The following is a 15,685-nucleotide window of genomic DNA, read 5'->3' on the forward strand; positions in this document are numbered from 1 at the left end:
ATTTCACAAAAGCCTTTGACTCTATTCCCCACTCATGCCTTCTAATCGCTCTCCGCTCGGTTGGTATTTCCGGCGATGCTCTGGCGTGGCTCGAGAGCTACTTATGTGGACGTAAGCAGCGGATGGTCGTCGGCGGGCAGCAGTCTGGCTGGGCTGATGTGGACAGGGGTGTGCCTCAGGGCTCAGTCCTGGGGCCGCTCCTTTTCAATGTTCTCATCAACTCTATGCCTGAGTCTGTCCTTGTCGCGGTTGTTCTGTTGTTTGCGGATGATTCTAAGCTCTTTCATAAGATTGGTTCTTAAGCTAATTGCCGGGAGCTTCAGGCGGATTTGGACGCTGTTGTGGTTTGGGCTGGTGATCATGGCCTTTCTTTTAACGATGCTAAGTGTGCGGTTCTTCACTTAGGTCCCAAGAACCCTATTTTTATCTACTCCATCACTGGCAACCCCCTTAAGACCACCCTTTCGGAGCGTGACCTCGGTATTATTGTGGACCCCACCCTGAAATTCTCCAGCCACTCCAATAAATTCACTAAGCGTGTCCGTTCAATTGCGGGATGTGTCCGCCGTAATCTAAACTTCCGTTCCCCAAAAATAATTAAAACTTTGTATAATGCCCTTGTTCTACCGATTTTCGATTTTTGTTCCCCAATTTGGACCCCTCATTTAGCTTCTGACCAATTGGCATTGCAAAAGGCTCAAAACCGTTTTACCAAATTAGCTACTAAAATTGATAAGCTACCAGCCCCGTCACGCTTACAATCCCTGTCCATTCTTCCAGTCATTATTCGCCACAAAATAACTAACTTATGCCTTTTACACAATTTTTTCCATAAAAGTCTCGTGCACAACTTTTCTGATTTTTTTGTTTTAAATAAGGGTTCTAGAGGCCACTCTTATAAATGATCAAAACCCAGGGCAAGCACAACTGTTCGTTTAAACTCATTCTCTAATTCTGTAATCAATGACTGGAATGCCCTTCCCCAATCTATTGTATCCGAACCCTCCCTCCCTAAATTCCGTGCACTTTTAAATGAGCATTTTAACCGCGCGTTATGATCTCACCTTCTGTATAGTTTATCCTATTGTATCTGTTTCACGCATATGTATTTGAAATCTACACAAAAGCCTTGCTGGCTTGGTAGATATTTTTCTGTTAATAAATAAATAAATAAATAAATAAATTATCAAAGATTGCTAACCGTGTATTCAATTATTTATTTCATCTTTCATCCCGCCGTGAAATTATTGAAATGACGCCACCCGGTACAGTGGTTTAACCAGGAATCCATAACGCTACTTGGAATGAATAACGGCTTCGATTCCCCGCCGTTGTGGCGGAACATAGTAGGCGGAGCTTATAAGCCTTTGTTTGTCACTGAATTTGACGTCATTTAAGGCGGTATAAGCATTTTTAGCCCCTCCCACAATATTCCGCCACAAAATACCACAGGGGATATGGGGAGATACTCATTCCAAGTAGCGTTATGGATTCCTGGTTTAACTGATAGCGTGTTAAATTATTCACTCGTCAAATTAACCAAACCTAAACAGCTATTTTCAAACCAAGAACCAAAGCAGTTATGTAAGTTTACAATGGGAAAAACCATCAGTTCAAAATCTCATAATACCGGGATTTCATTTTGGTTGGGGTTTAAACTGTGCACCCATTTTGACAAACAAACCCTTGTTTTTAACCTCCCCCCCCTAAATACTTAAAAAATTTAAAGTTTTGCAACCACCTTGAGGTTTAAAAGAAAACCACCCTTAAATACGCATATTGTAAAGCGTAGAACAGAATAAAGATCTTCGCGGTGGTTACGATCAGTAATTATGTTCATTCGATCAAATCGCCCACTGAACTCTGAAGCATGATTCACAAAAATAATCATCATCGGGATAGTCGGCACATAGACGCCAATATTACAGTGAAAATAACTTTTATGCTCTGGTTTCTTGGCAAGGTACGACATAAAGATCATTCAGTTCCGAGTACATTATCTAGAAAAGATACTAGGTTGGAATGATCCGCCAGTCCAGCATGGTACCAACGAGTCACCAACCACCAATTAATATTAAAGGGAATATAACCTCAGGTATTTGGTGTGGAACACCAACGTTTGCAGCTCTAGCCGCTCTTGCCTTTGGCTTTAAAAATATTTGGCGCCACTGTACAGGGAAATTTGAAAAATTGAAGGGGTCTTCCGTAAAGATTGCTTTGCAGGTTATATTCCCTTTAAGGCATTAAAAGTCGCTAGATGACTTGGACAAATGGCTGAATAAAATGATTATTACTAAGCTCCATTGATTTTGAAAGGAAGGAAGTTCCAAAGGACTGCGGTACGGTAAAAGAAAGATGCATAATTCATCCGAATTACAATGCTACCTTCTTTCAAGTGCCACTGGTGGCTCGAACACAAGCCGATTTATGCTGAAAAATGGGACAATTAGGAATTTTAAACCAATTTTTTGGTGAAAGTTTTGTTTTGAACGATAACCTTAGCGGTATAGGGAGATAGATATTTCTCTCGAAAGATTACCTCATATACTAAGATTACTAGTTAGGTTATTTTAAAAACATTATGGCGACAGAGAAAACAGCTGAGGCCTAAAAACCCGGTTTGTGTAGGGCATTTCAAAGTTTGATTGATAAATATGAATTAAAAAAATTGGTCCTCCGTGATAAAAGGTGGTTATAAATACAATAGAACTGGAATAGCGACATACTCTCTCATTTATTGTTACTTACGGTTAATCCTAGTAAAACGGTACTTGTTCCTTTTACTCGTACAAGGCTGCAAAACTCTTTTAATGATATCTCCTTATTTGGGACTATTTTGAGGGAAAGCACGGAGGTGAAGTACCTTGGTGTTATTCTTGACAACAAACTAACGTGGAAGCCTCACCTTGACTGTGTAGTTAAGAAGGCCAAGATGTTACTTTGGAGGACTAGGAGTGCAGTTAGCAGGACATGGGGGCTTAGCCCTAAAGTGGCCTTCTGGCTGTACACCATGATCATCAGACCACTGCTCTCTTATGCCGCAGTGGTCTGGTGGCCAAGAGTCCGAATTAAGACTGTGCAGAGCGATCTGCGGACCCTACAAAGGCTGGCTTGTGTCAGCATCACAGGAGCTATGAGAACAGCCCCAAGTGCTTCTCTAGAAATTCTCCTGAACATTCTTTTCATAGAGGAAGCTGCTGCTATGGGAGCCTATAGGCTCAACCAGAATGGTTGGTGGAAGGCGAATACTTGGGATAATAGCCACACCAAGATCTTTCGGGAAATTTCATGTCAGTTACCTGTATATCTCATGGGTTCTGATTTGATGACTACGAAGCTGCATTTTAGTAAGTCCTTCAATACTTATTTTCCAAGCCGTACAGAGTGGGCCAATCATAGTACCTTCGGGGCCAGAGGAGAAATCGTCTGGTTTACCGATGGGTCTAAGACCCGCTCTGGCTCAGGTTCGGGGATGTATTGTCTTACTAGCAATCTCGGCTTCTTTGAAAGCCTTGGTGTCTATGCTAGTGTTTTCCAGGCGGAAATTGCCGCTATCTGCTTCTGTGTTGATTTTTGTCTTAAGAAGAAGCTTCATGGCAAGGTTATCCAAATTTATTGGGATAGTCAAGCAGCCCTCAAGGCTCTCAACCAGTTTCAGGTCTCTTCAAAACTAGTTTATAGCTGTTTGAACCTCCTCTCGGAGCTACGCACCAACAATAAAGTTCAGCTCTATTGGGTTCCTGGCCATCGGGGGTACTATGGTAATGAGAGGGCCGATGTCTTAGCCAAGAAGGGGGCAGAGGCTGGGTTCTTTGGTCCTGAACCTGCCATTCCTATCCCCTCTAGCATAGTTCGCTGCCTTATCTCTAACTCCATGACTGACCGTTAACTCAAGCTTTGGCTTGAGATGGATGGCCAAAGGCAGGCTAAAGAATTTATCTCAGGCCCCTCTAGGCAGAGAGCTAAGGAGCTGCTCTCGCTTTCCAAATCTAATATCAGGTTGGTCATTGGCCTACTAACAGGTCACTGTCTCCTTAACAGACATCTTCACCTGATTGGAATCAGTGATGATCCAATCTGTAGGGCATGTCAGGCTGAGGAGGAAACCGCCTCTCATGTGCTTTGTAGGTGCGATTACTACGCGGCCCAAAGATTCGAGCATCTTGGTATGCATCAACTGGAAACTTCCGATTTCTATAATATGCCGGCCAAGAGGATTCTCCGTTTTGTGTCGGATATTGGACTCTTAAGGTTCGGGTTTGCACAATGGACCTCTGGTCGACGTGCGCGAACGGGCATTTCCTAAGCCCTTCACCCCTTCATCAATAATAATAATAATAATAATAATACTTATGGTATAAAAGGTTTATTAACACAAAATTGAATCTTCAGCTTAAAAAAAACTTTAATTCAGAATTTTTAAAACATTTGGTATTAGTTCCAATGTGTAAAAACAGTAAAAATGAAATAATCCAATGAACTAAAACTTGTTAGGAAGATTTAAAACCTATTTGTTGAGAACTTTGTTCGCTTCAACAGCAACTGCTACTAACAATCCTGTAATTTCTGAAGTAGATATGGATTCCATTCTACTAATAAGTTCTTTAACTAATTCTTTGGTACTAAATTTGGCTAGCAAAGAATGTGGTTTGGAAGTGGTTGCTTCAACAGACACTATATCTTTCAAACTTCTGGGAGAACTTGACTTATCTATTGTACAATTTGTAAACAAATCAGTTTCTAACCAATTTAAATTAAAAAAAAAAGTTACATACCTCCCTCCTCATTCTTTTCCTCCGTTTCCTCTTTCCCGGGAGACAAATACTTAACTATTAAAGCTGTAAAACAATTATTAAACAATAAGCGTTGTTTCAATCTTTAAAAAAACCCTTAAGAAAAACGTAACGCACCATCTTCCTCCATTTCAACTAAATATGCATTTTCAATACATTCGGTAACTAGGGGCTCTTCAACTTTGTTCTAAAATAAATGGAAATTCAAATTTGGTAAATGGTAAAAATCACTAAAATTACTTACCTTCAATTTGTTGGTAATTTCAATTGAGCCAATGCAGGTTTGGCAATGCTCATCAAAAACCTTTAAGAGTGTTTCAATTTTTGGAGAGCGGATGGGCAAATGTTTAACATCTAAGGACGTTAATCTGCACAAGTCGCCAATGGTCTCAATATTATGGGTTTTAAAAAGCTCTTTAAGATCATTCACCCTAAAAAAGTACAGAATTTATTTCAAAACCAATATATGGGTTTAAATATTAGCTTTCACTTACCAAAATGAGGATGTGAGAGAAGATATAATAATTTCAACGCTGACTTTACAGTCATCGTGTCCTGGATAAATAGGATCTTTACTGGCAATAGATTCGTCGTGTTGACTAATACCAATTTCTCCTGTCATCTGCGATTCCTCCTCCACAGCTGATGCCAAAAGTTTCTCATTTTCAGAACTAGTTTCCAATTCCAGTAATCGTAACCGGCGACTAGATGAACTTTTTCTTTTCGTCTCAACAACCCATTCTTTAGTAGTAAGAGGATCTGCGAAAGAAACCCGTCGTTGCTGAAAGTAAAACAAATTGTTACTTTTCAGATAATCCAAGTTAAACTTCTTTCTATTTTACTTTATTAGTTGGCGATGGTGACTTCGAAGTTTTGGTTTCACTGCTGGGTTTCTTTCTTTTTAATTTCAATATACCAGTGGAAGGTGATCCGGTTGATGGTTTGGGCGAGCTTTTAGGTGAAGAAAATGATTTAGTTGACATTTCTTGAGGTGGAGAGCCATTATTTTTCTTATTGATTGCCGCTTGAATCATTCTCTGGCTTCGGGAATAACGGGGAGATCCAACAAGTCTTTTTGGAAGGGAGATTGTGGGACTTTTAACGGCTAAAAAGATTTTTTTAAATGCATTGGGGCTGTAAATTCGTTTTAACCTACACTTACGAGAAGAATGGACTGAATCTTCAAAAACACTGTCCAAGTTTTCCATTGCAGATTTATACAAATCACAGTAGCTTGATTTAGAGGAAGCAGATAATACGCTAGTGGAAGCTTCACTACCCACTTCAATTGCTTTTTCAATGTCACCGGAAGTGGAACCAGACGTATAAAAATCATTTTTACAAATTGTTGTAGCAGTGTTCTTGGTTTTATTTTCATTTGTAGCGTTATCAGGAATGACACACGAAGGCACCTCTGATGCTTCTTTATTTATCGCACTTTCTGTTCCATCATCTGAAACTATATCCGAAGTTTTCAATTAGAAATAATCCACTTTGGATTGAGAAAGCGAACCTTTTTCAGAGTCCCAAGACTCCTTGTTAGTTTTAGAAGAAACTTTACGGGATATTTTGAGTTTAATAGGAGATGTTGGTTGAGTTTTTTTACCCTTTGAGCTTTTAGTTTCCCTGATTCGTGTCACTGATTTGCTTCTAAGACCCATGGAACTACGTTTTTGTAGCCTAGTTTTTATTGGAGTTGACAGACATAATGATCGCTATAAAAATGTTGTAAAAAAAAACAAAAAAAAAACACCATCACACCAAAGAGCGCAAACTAAAGGAATTGAAATTTGGTATTACTGAAGAAAAATGGAAACTTACAGATAAGTTAGCTTTGCCTTTTTTATTGAATTTCCACATAGGATCTTTTACGTTCGACTCTTTCTCGAGATCTTCAGAAGAATCTAACACTTCAACACCCTCAGGCTGAGTATTACTGGAATCAGTTTTTGAAACATCAGTATGGGATTCTATCACATCAATTTCCTTATCACCAACTGCTTTAGCGTTTGATACCTATACAATTTTTTAGCATATGAATTAAGAAGGGCATGATGGGCTTATGTAGATATATATTACCTTCTCATCAAGTGATGAATCAATTTGACTACTTTCTAGTTCTGGATTCTTGTTTTCTTTAAAGTTTTCCACATCAGGATCTACTGTGACTGGTTCAACTATTGAATCAAGTCTTTCCGAATCATCTGAAGAATGTTTATCAAAAAGAACTTCTTGGGCCGATGAGAGTCTGTCTTTTTTGCTAGGAACTTCGCGAGATAAAGAAAGTTTTCTTTTCTTCCTTCCCCGCTTCTTTGTAGAGTCCTCAGTGTTTTGAGATTGAGAAGAGTTAGATATGTCAATTGTACTTATCAATTCCAAAACTTCTTCTTTTTCACTAATTCCAACACTTTGATTCAACTTAGTTTTATCTAGATTGACTAAATCCTGATCATTTGTATCTGGAATTTCTTTCATGGAATTAGCTGCTATGGAATTCAAAAGTTCAGTGGAAGTCGGCGAGGCAATCTTTTCCACTTCCATACTGATAATGTCTTGATTAGGGATCAAAGTATCTTTTTCCAAATCAACAATGGACTTTGGTTCACTGAGAACTGACGAAGATGATGTGGTATAAAGTTCAGGATTTAGCTTTGAAACTACAATTTTGATTTCCTTTTTTTCACTTTTGGTTTGGTTTATTGATTTGGAGTGTGGCTCCCCCGATACCATGCGCCTCTTGGACTTTTTCTTTATTTCAGTAACTAAATTGGCTGTTTCTACAGAAACTTCAATTTCTGCACCGGAGTCATTTTCCGCTTCCACTGATTTTCGCTCGCTCTTGGATTTTTTCAATATTTCAATGTCAGTCACTAAATCTATATCATTTACTAAGACTGCAATTTCTGTGCAACATATTTTCTTCGAGTCATTTCTTGCCAAAGATGTTGATTCCTTTAACTCATTTAATATTTCTTCTGGTTCCGACTCTCCAGTTGAAAGTTTAGAACAAATAGGAACCAAACTAGCAATTTCTTCAGGTATCTCAAAAATACGATTATCTGCAACAGCACTCTGATTCGCAGCTTCATTCCCAACTGAAGTCTCCATTTTAGATGATGTTAAGTCTTCTTCTTGCATCTCATAAACAACAGCATTCATATTGTTGTTAGATACACTCTCATCACACTCAGAATTCGATATTGGAATCGAAGTATTATTAACACTACTATCACACTTGTCATCATTATCCAAATCATTTATGATAGCATCCACCACGTTCGCTAATTGCGTTTGAGACACATTGGAATCTTGAGAGTCCATATCTGTCATTTCATTAAATCGACTTTGAGTCATGGGAGGAGCTTCCGGCGAGTCAGATATCGTTATAGTTCTAAGATAAACAAAAAGTTACAAAAATAATAATAATTTTAAAAGATGGTTTGGTACATCCTTACTGAATCAATGGAGCTGCATCATTTGAATCAAATAAGTCAGCGGACTCTTTTTGAGTATCCTGAGACAAGTCACTATACATAGCTGGCACGAATTTTTTCTCTTTAAAAACTTCTTTCTGGTGTTCAGTAAGTATTTTTGGTCTTTCAACTTCTTTGGGAGAGTCAATTTTTACAAACTCCTGCGGGAAATTAATCAAAAGCATGAGTTCCACAAGAAAATCATCTAGTTCTAGATTGCATACTTACATTATCTTTCATTTCGTTGATAGGTTTCTTAAACTTGTCAGGCGATGTACGAGTTTCTACTGAAAATACTTTTGATTCATTGTCAACTTTATTTACAAATGAACCAAATTTCAGGGGAGGTGGTTGGGCACAAGGAACAATATTGGTACTATCATTGCCTTCGAAGAAGTCAGGAAACTCATCTTCAGGACTTATGTCATTCGGAGATAAAAGGAATGGTTTGACTTTATTCAAAAGTTTCCTGTTGAAAAGAGTTAACAGAATGAAATAAAGGTAAAACTGTTCAAAAACCTTTAAGAACAGTACTTGAAATTATCAGACAGTGTGAGTTTAGCAATATAGATGGAGGCAAATCTAGATAGCCAAAGTTCTCTGGATTTCTCACCAATGCCCCTCACAGGATGGTTCAGGGTTTCTTCCAAAAGCGGACAAAGAGCATCAAACAAAACCTGTCCACCATCTCCCACATAACGGAGTTTGATTACATTCACAATACTAGACCACACCTCTTCAAGCTGCAAGTAAAATATTGTGAATAAAAACTGAAGATAAACAGGCAAAGCATCGCTTACTTTTTGAGAAAAGTCCAGGCCACCGCCTCTTTCCGCTGCTAATTTGAAAAGTGGGACTAGAACTGGCCCAAAACGAGTCAGTGAATTTAAAATGATTTCAGAGTTTCCAAGGCAGTTCAGATATTGCGAAATCAATTCCATGCAGGAACACTGATGAGTCGTCAATTTCTTCGCAAATCCTTTCTTAGATATGGGTTCTTGAATTTGGAAGGAGGACGATATAGTTTCATCCAATAGATTTGCTAAAGAATGCAGAACTCCAAGAGGATTCAAATTCTTTTTCCTCCAAGCAACAGGATTCATCAATAGACCTATAAAATTTAGGTTATATTAGCAATTTTAGCCTTTGAGAAAGAACTAGACTTGAATTACTATTTCCAATTGCTCAAGAATTAATTGGTATTTAGTAATAGCTTGTTAATATAAATGTTTTGGTATAATGCAAGTCCAAATTTGTGGTAAAAAAAATTATTCTATAATTTTGCTTTGACAAAATCATCAGCGACAAACTGATAGAATAATTTTTTTATTTAAATAGGAAATTACTTCTACCTCTGTTGTCACAGTTCAAAGCCTCAAAATCTATACTATCAATTAAAGTTTCTAAACACAAGCACCGCCACATCCAAAAATGTAGCCCAGTCTACATCAGAAATGAATGAAACATAATTATAACAAATTAATTACAAATCAAACTATGATAAAAATAATGGAAAACAGACAGTTAAAGAGGTAGTTTTGCCGGATAATTCCAACTCCATTTGGCAATATTCTTCGCAACACGTGTTAGTTTCCAAAGACTTGAAGGTGGCCGAATAGTGGAACAGAGCTCGACAAATATTTTCCCACATTTTGAGCTCTTTGCTTTCTCTGGATGATGAAAGCTAAACGCAATATTTAAAAATAATATTAACAAACTGAACTATTTTGTACAATCAATTTATACCATTTCAAGTTGAGGTTGTCGTAGTAGAAGTTTCGACGGGAAGACCATGGCAACTAGTAGTGTAGAAAAGTTATGTTCCAAAGAATCACCAGTATTAATTTCGTGGGTTTCTTCAATTTTTTTGAACAGAGTGGTGCTAGTGTCCAACCACATTTTGGATAAAACTTCAGCCTGTGCCAGCAACAACTCTTGATTTTCATTAAACAAGTTTTCCAACAGGCAGAAGACCGAATGTAGGAACTTCAAAAAGGAGATTTTGTCTTCCGACCCAGACATGACAAATCTTGAAAAGACTGGCATGAAACTGCATAAAAAACGTAGTAAAGTATGTTTAAATAAAACAAGCGTATAAATTCAAAACTTACAAAGAATGGTCGTATATTTTAGTAAAGAGATCTCTGTTAAGTAAAAGCTTAAGGAACACGTAAGCCGGGATAACAGAGTGAGAACTTCCTGGACTGTCAGATGGAGAACGTAATGAATGAGATGATAAGACAGATATTGGAAGCGCTCTACTAATTTCATCTAAGAGTTTCTGTAAAGACCAACCCCTGTCAATAAATCAATTGAAAAAAAGAAGAGTGGCGTCGTACCAATGATTGGAGAGAGTCCAAACAATTCTCTTTGAGAATCATCTGAAAAAAGTTTAAAAAATTGGACACAGTTTCGAGACTTTCTTTAGGGTCTTCATTATAGATGCTAGTCATTCTTTGTAGTAATAGACTAAGCAAATATTGCATTGATATGCCATGAAGACTGTCTTTACATAAGTTCAGGGCAGTCTTAGCGTGCTTTAATAACTCATGAGAGTGAGTTACGAACAGCTTATTTGGAATGGGTTCCTTTAAAGCAGCTGCAAAAAATAAAATGTTGACGATTGACACAATAAGAAGAAAATTAAAACAAATACTGACGTAGTGATATTGTTGGTGCCTTTTTGGGACTAGCCATAGAAACTGGCATTTCAAGAAGCCTTATAAGAACTTGGCAACCTTTGAGTTGAACTCCTTTATATTGAGCGGGATCAACTAAAATGAGAAGAAAATTGTAAAAAAAAATCCCAGAAGAACATTTTAGTCTCAAAAATTAAAAAAATTACTAAGTCTATTAGTGTATCGGGAAGCTGGACTAGTCAATGAGGTAGAAACATTCTCCGCACTTGGAATTGTTAGCATTTTATTCAACATTGGTAAGCAAACAGTTGAAAACTCAGCAAGCAAGTTCTCCTCGAGCCTATACGCCAAATGCCACCATGAGTTGAATTTCTCCAAGTTTGTCTCTTCTGACAATGACTTGGAGCTAATCAAAGGCTGCATCAACAGTTTCATTCTCTTAGCATTCACCAAAATTTCTAAAAAAAACGAAAATTTAAAATTTTAAGAATGCAGAAATGATTTACTAAAACCTTACCTTTGTCCAATGCAAAATTGTCAATTAAGACCTTCCAAGTGGAAAAGGAAGCAGTTTGAACAGCAGGTGGGTTTCCTTGTTTAAAAGTTTTTTCAAGTACTATTAAAAGCTTATTGATCATGTTACGGTTTTTGTGGAGTGTCTAATTGATCAACAGAAAAAGTTGAAAAAAAAAAAAATAAATAAATAAATGCTTAATATATATTTTCTTACCTTGTCTAAAATCTTGATAATAGATGTCCATATCTTGAAGCTATAAGAACAGTGCCCTTGTTTAATTAACTCTATCATTTGCTTGGTAATATCCTGAAATTAAAGTCTGGATTAGCTTTTACAAGGGGAAATCAATAAGACTAAATCTTACGCATTGTTGATCATCGAGTACAGTTGTGATAGTTTGCCTTTCTTTTTCTAAAAAAGGAATTAGGATTTCGTAGATCTCAAAAATTAGATTTCTAATTTCTTCTTTCTCATGGCACAAGTTAATAAAGATAAAGAATATCAATTTCTCTTTGGAGTTTTCAAGGCACTCGAACGACTTGTTCTCCAACAGGCATCTAATTCCAAAAAAATGATGACTGTAATTCAGAATATTTTTAATTAATAGAAATGAGTACCTTTTGAAACTTTCTAAAATATTTATATTAAGTTGCTTCAATCTAGAGTTATCATTTAGCCATTTGATTAACTCATCAGAGGTCATGTGTTTTGGTACTGCAGGTGCACCTTTCTCCTTAGCCATGATTCCACCTAAATCAAGGTAGTTTTAGTCATTTCATTTCACCTATTTGATTGAGAAGCTAATAGGAAATAACAAGTCAAGTGTACCACAAATAAACTTAAGGATAGCCCTAATGTACATAAAAAACTTATCGATTCAACATTTGAATTTATGTTAATAAAGAATCTACTTATATGTTCCTCATAATTAATAAAAAATTGATCAGCAGACAATTTTATTAATTTAAATATTAATTTGAAAAATCTTCCAAGGCTTAAATTAGGTTTTCACAAATTGTCATGTTTTGAAACAGAAAGCCTGCCCTGAACCATGCCTGAACATGGATTAAATAAGTAGCTGAATTAGTCTTTGCGATATAATAGTGAAAATATTATCAGGTAATTTATATCATAGATTGGGCTGATATTAAGACTTAAGAATGTTTTAAAACTATTAGGCATGCTTGTTACATAAACTGAATTCAAGTAACAATATCAATGTACCAAATTACAAAACTCTATACTATTAAGTTAATTTGGCTTAGTAAGACAGAACAATAGTGTTTGCCTAAAGCAAATAATTACAAAGGTACCATTAAAGTACTAAATACATTTTTCTTTTAAGTTTGTTTTTTCTACAATTATTATGGGTGTTTTACAAAGTGAAATGTTACATAAAAATTGAGTTTCCACTCAAATATAACAACCATGAAAGAAAACATCTATCCTTTAACTCACAAGGAGACGACCCGAGGTGATAATCATCGATTTGGCTCAAACTCGGGTATAGTGAACACCTCCATGTACCTTAAAAAACCTGCAAGGGAAAAGTTGCGACGGGCTTTCGTTTTGCCATGGCAACCGAAAACGTTTTTTAAATTGATTTTAAAAATTAAATTTAATCAAGTTTAAATGCAATTTGGTCAGTTGGGGGACCCTTAAAATCCTTCAGATTCCCAAGTGATTTTTAATGGAAATAATTCCAAACCATGTTGTCAAAAACGTTTTCGGTTGCCATGGCAAAACGAAAGCCCATGGCAACTTTTCCCTTGCAGGTTTTCAAGTTACATGGAGGTGTACATTATACCAGACTTTGAACAAAATCGGTGTTTATCACCTCGGGTCGTCTCCTTGTCAGAGTTACCTCAAAATTAAAGTGTGTTAACAATCAAAACAGAAAAATTCAACTGATACCGGCAAAAGTAAATAGACATAAACGTTCGAAAAGGGGTAAAGTAGTTTCTCAGATTTGATGGCGCGCGCTTTAAGGAAAGTTCAAGACTTTCTGTTTATGTCTATTTACTTTTGATACCGGCATACCGGTAGAAGTTAAACGGGTCAATGACACCAACAACAACCTACATTTATCTACTAATTATTAAGTAAAAATAGTTTCAAAATTATTTGTGTTTTCATAGCTGCAATAAGAAATCTAAATAAAACTGTTTTGGCTCCCTTACCTAGAATTTGTTTTTGCTTAGTTGACTTGTCTCATAAGCCAAGGGTTCCCAATATTAAGGTAGTTAAAAGCTTATGACTAAATATATGTAGTTTCATTTAACAGGCTAAGCCCTTTACATTAACATTTATATTAAAATACTTTTGAATTAATTTAATCAGAAATGACGTGGCTTTCAAACAAGAAATATCGCACGAGACCAAAGAAGAGGCGGGAAATACATAGGCCGCCGGCTGAAAACCTATGCACGGACTGGGATTTCTAATGGCAGGCTCGAGCTCACCTTTGACCTCTAAGCTCTATAATGCCATCTGTGTTTCACATACATTGGCGGTATTTTCAAGTCATAAAGGGAGTCATTATGAGATATTAAAATATAAACTAATTTTTTTTTTATAATTAAAGGAAGGGAGAACGCATTGCCATTTTTAAAAACCATTTTAAAAGGCCCAATAAGATAAACAAGACGTTTCGGCTCGTGAGCCTTCTAAAAATCTTTAGTTAAAAGCGTTTTAGTATTTAAAAATTAACGCTCTTGTCAATATCATCAGGATTTAAATATAATCTATTAGATCGTCTTATATTGGATTGTTTATACAATAAAAATGTACCAAACGTTACCCATAGATATTCGTTGTTGTTGATTCCTTGTAGATGGTTAAACCCAAAACCATAGTTATTAAACTTCTACTTCTACAGAAAATATCCACAGGAAACGGTTCTTAGATGGCGCCACCAATTTGTATGAATAATGAATCTACGTTCTCCTAGGGAGTCCCAGCTACAGCACTGCTAGCTGCGCCGTCAAAACGCGCCAAAAATAATCGCGAGTCGCGCCACCAAACGGCGAACTTTCCGTTGGTGGTACAGACAAAATAGTTATACGTCTAAAGCCCAGCTCACACTATACAATTATTTGGGCCACATAATTGTATCCAACTAATTGTAAGCAAGAAAATTGTATAGTGTGAACAGAAAAATTGTTCCCACTTTTTCTGTTCACAGTATACAATTAGTTGGACTTAATTATGTGGCCCAAATAATTGTATAGTGTGAATTGTGCTTCAGATTTTGATTACCTCATAGCCAAAAGTCATATTCCGTGTTCGCGGCGCATGCGCAATAAATTTGTAGCACCTTTTATTTTTCGCTCGGGCTGCTTTTACTTAACGACTAAACGGCCTAGCCCATATACGGGAAGCTTAATTAACGGGCAAACGGCCTAGCGTTAAGGAAGTTACGAGTGCCATTATTGCCATATCCGAGAAGCAAAGACTATATATAAGATTCGCTTCATAAACTAGCGTGTTCAAAGGCTCAACTTGCATACGATATCAGCCGCTGGTCAAAATTTTCCCCGCGCTACTGACTACTGTTGGTTATAACATAAGTTAATCATTAACTTATGGTTATAATAAATCCTTTTTTATCCCTTTAAAGCTTCAACCAATGAAATAATATTTTTTTTTATATAGATTTTACTTAAAAATATTTTTTTATTGAAAGTTATTTTCGAGGTATGCAATAGTTCTTTCTATAAATTTTTTACGCTTATCCAACTTGTTAAAAGTAGAAGTATAACATGTTGCTCTTACGTCCAGTAGCGGCGCTAAGGTTTTTTCACAGGTGGGCTAATTATTTTGTGGCCCCTAAGAATTTTGTGGCCCTTAGCGAGAACCTTGGATTGACCATATTTCGCAAAAGTGGTAAAATCGAAAAAACCGAAAATTTTACAGGAAGCGAGAAGAGCAAGGTCGTTTTATTGTTGCGGCTCTCGTCGCGTTTTTTGGACCCCCTACTGACCTTGTATCTGACATGGAGGGGACACGTGCATGCCTGGGATATTTCCGTAAATTCCCATAAGTCCCTTTCTTTTCAACTTTCTCTCAATTTCCGCTACCTTCCTCCCGAATCCATATGTTTATGGTCTACTACCTTTTTGAGTAAACAAATTGATTTTGAAAGATTTTTTCCAGAAAAACGTTTCTTCGCAATAAAACAAATTTCCAGAGATAATGAAAATTCATAAATTAAAATATGTGGCCTCTTAATTATGAATATGTGGCCCTTTTAATATAAATATG

General features: G+C 36.7%; 1 protein-coding gene across 2 annotated transcripts; it reads right to left on the reverse strand.

Annotated features, from left to right (window-relative positions):
- Positions 1–4,387: 4,387 nt before the first annotated feature.
- Rif1 (Rap1 interacting factor 1) lies at positions 4,388–13,828 on the reverse strand. 2 transcript variants are annotated; one of them, XM_090160049.1, is made up of 26 exons: positions 13,603–13,828; positions 12,040–12,172; positions 11,787–11,979; positions 11,636–11,728; positions 11,423–11,564; positions 11,112–11,363; positions 10,927–11,040; positions 10,606–10,865; positions 10,378–10,547; positions 10,013–10,316; positions 9,789–9,950; positions 9,619–9,709; positions 9,067–9,377; positions 8,801–9,009; positions 8,495–8,735; positions 8,249–8,427; positions 6,873–8,184; positions 6,615–6,809; positions 6,307–6,508; positions 5,956–6,252; positions 5,636–5,898; positions 5,288–5,574; positions 5,038–5,224; positions 4,911–4,980; positions 4,776–4,838; positions 4,388–4,710 (listed from the first exon to the last, which is right to left on the reverse strand). In XM_090160049.1, exons 2-26 carry the CDS (start codon positions 12,162–12,164, stop codon positions 4,508–4,510), a joined length of 5,925 nt encoding a protein of 1,974 aa, XP_090016175.1. In that variant the 5' UTR covers positions 12,165–12,172; positions 13,603–13,828; the 3' UTR covers positions 4,388–4,507. The 2 variants fall into 2 exon arrangements, with proteins under 2 accessions (XP_090016175.1, XP_090016174.1); XM_090160048.1 differs by having other exon boundaries at positions 9,613–9,709.
- Between the last annotated feature and the right edge of the window lie 1,857 nt (positions 13,829–15,685).

The sequence above is a fragment of the Leiobunum rupestre genome, chromosome 10 (genome assembly GCF_980474605.1).
Source record: "Leiobunum rupestre chromosome 10, qqLeiRupe1.1.hap1, whole genome shotgun sequence".
NCBI lineage: Eukaryota > Metazoa > Arthropoda > Arachnida > Opiliones > Sclerosomatidae > Leiobunum > Leiobunum rupestre.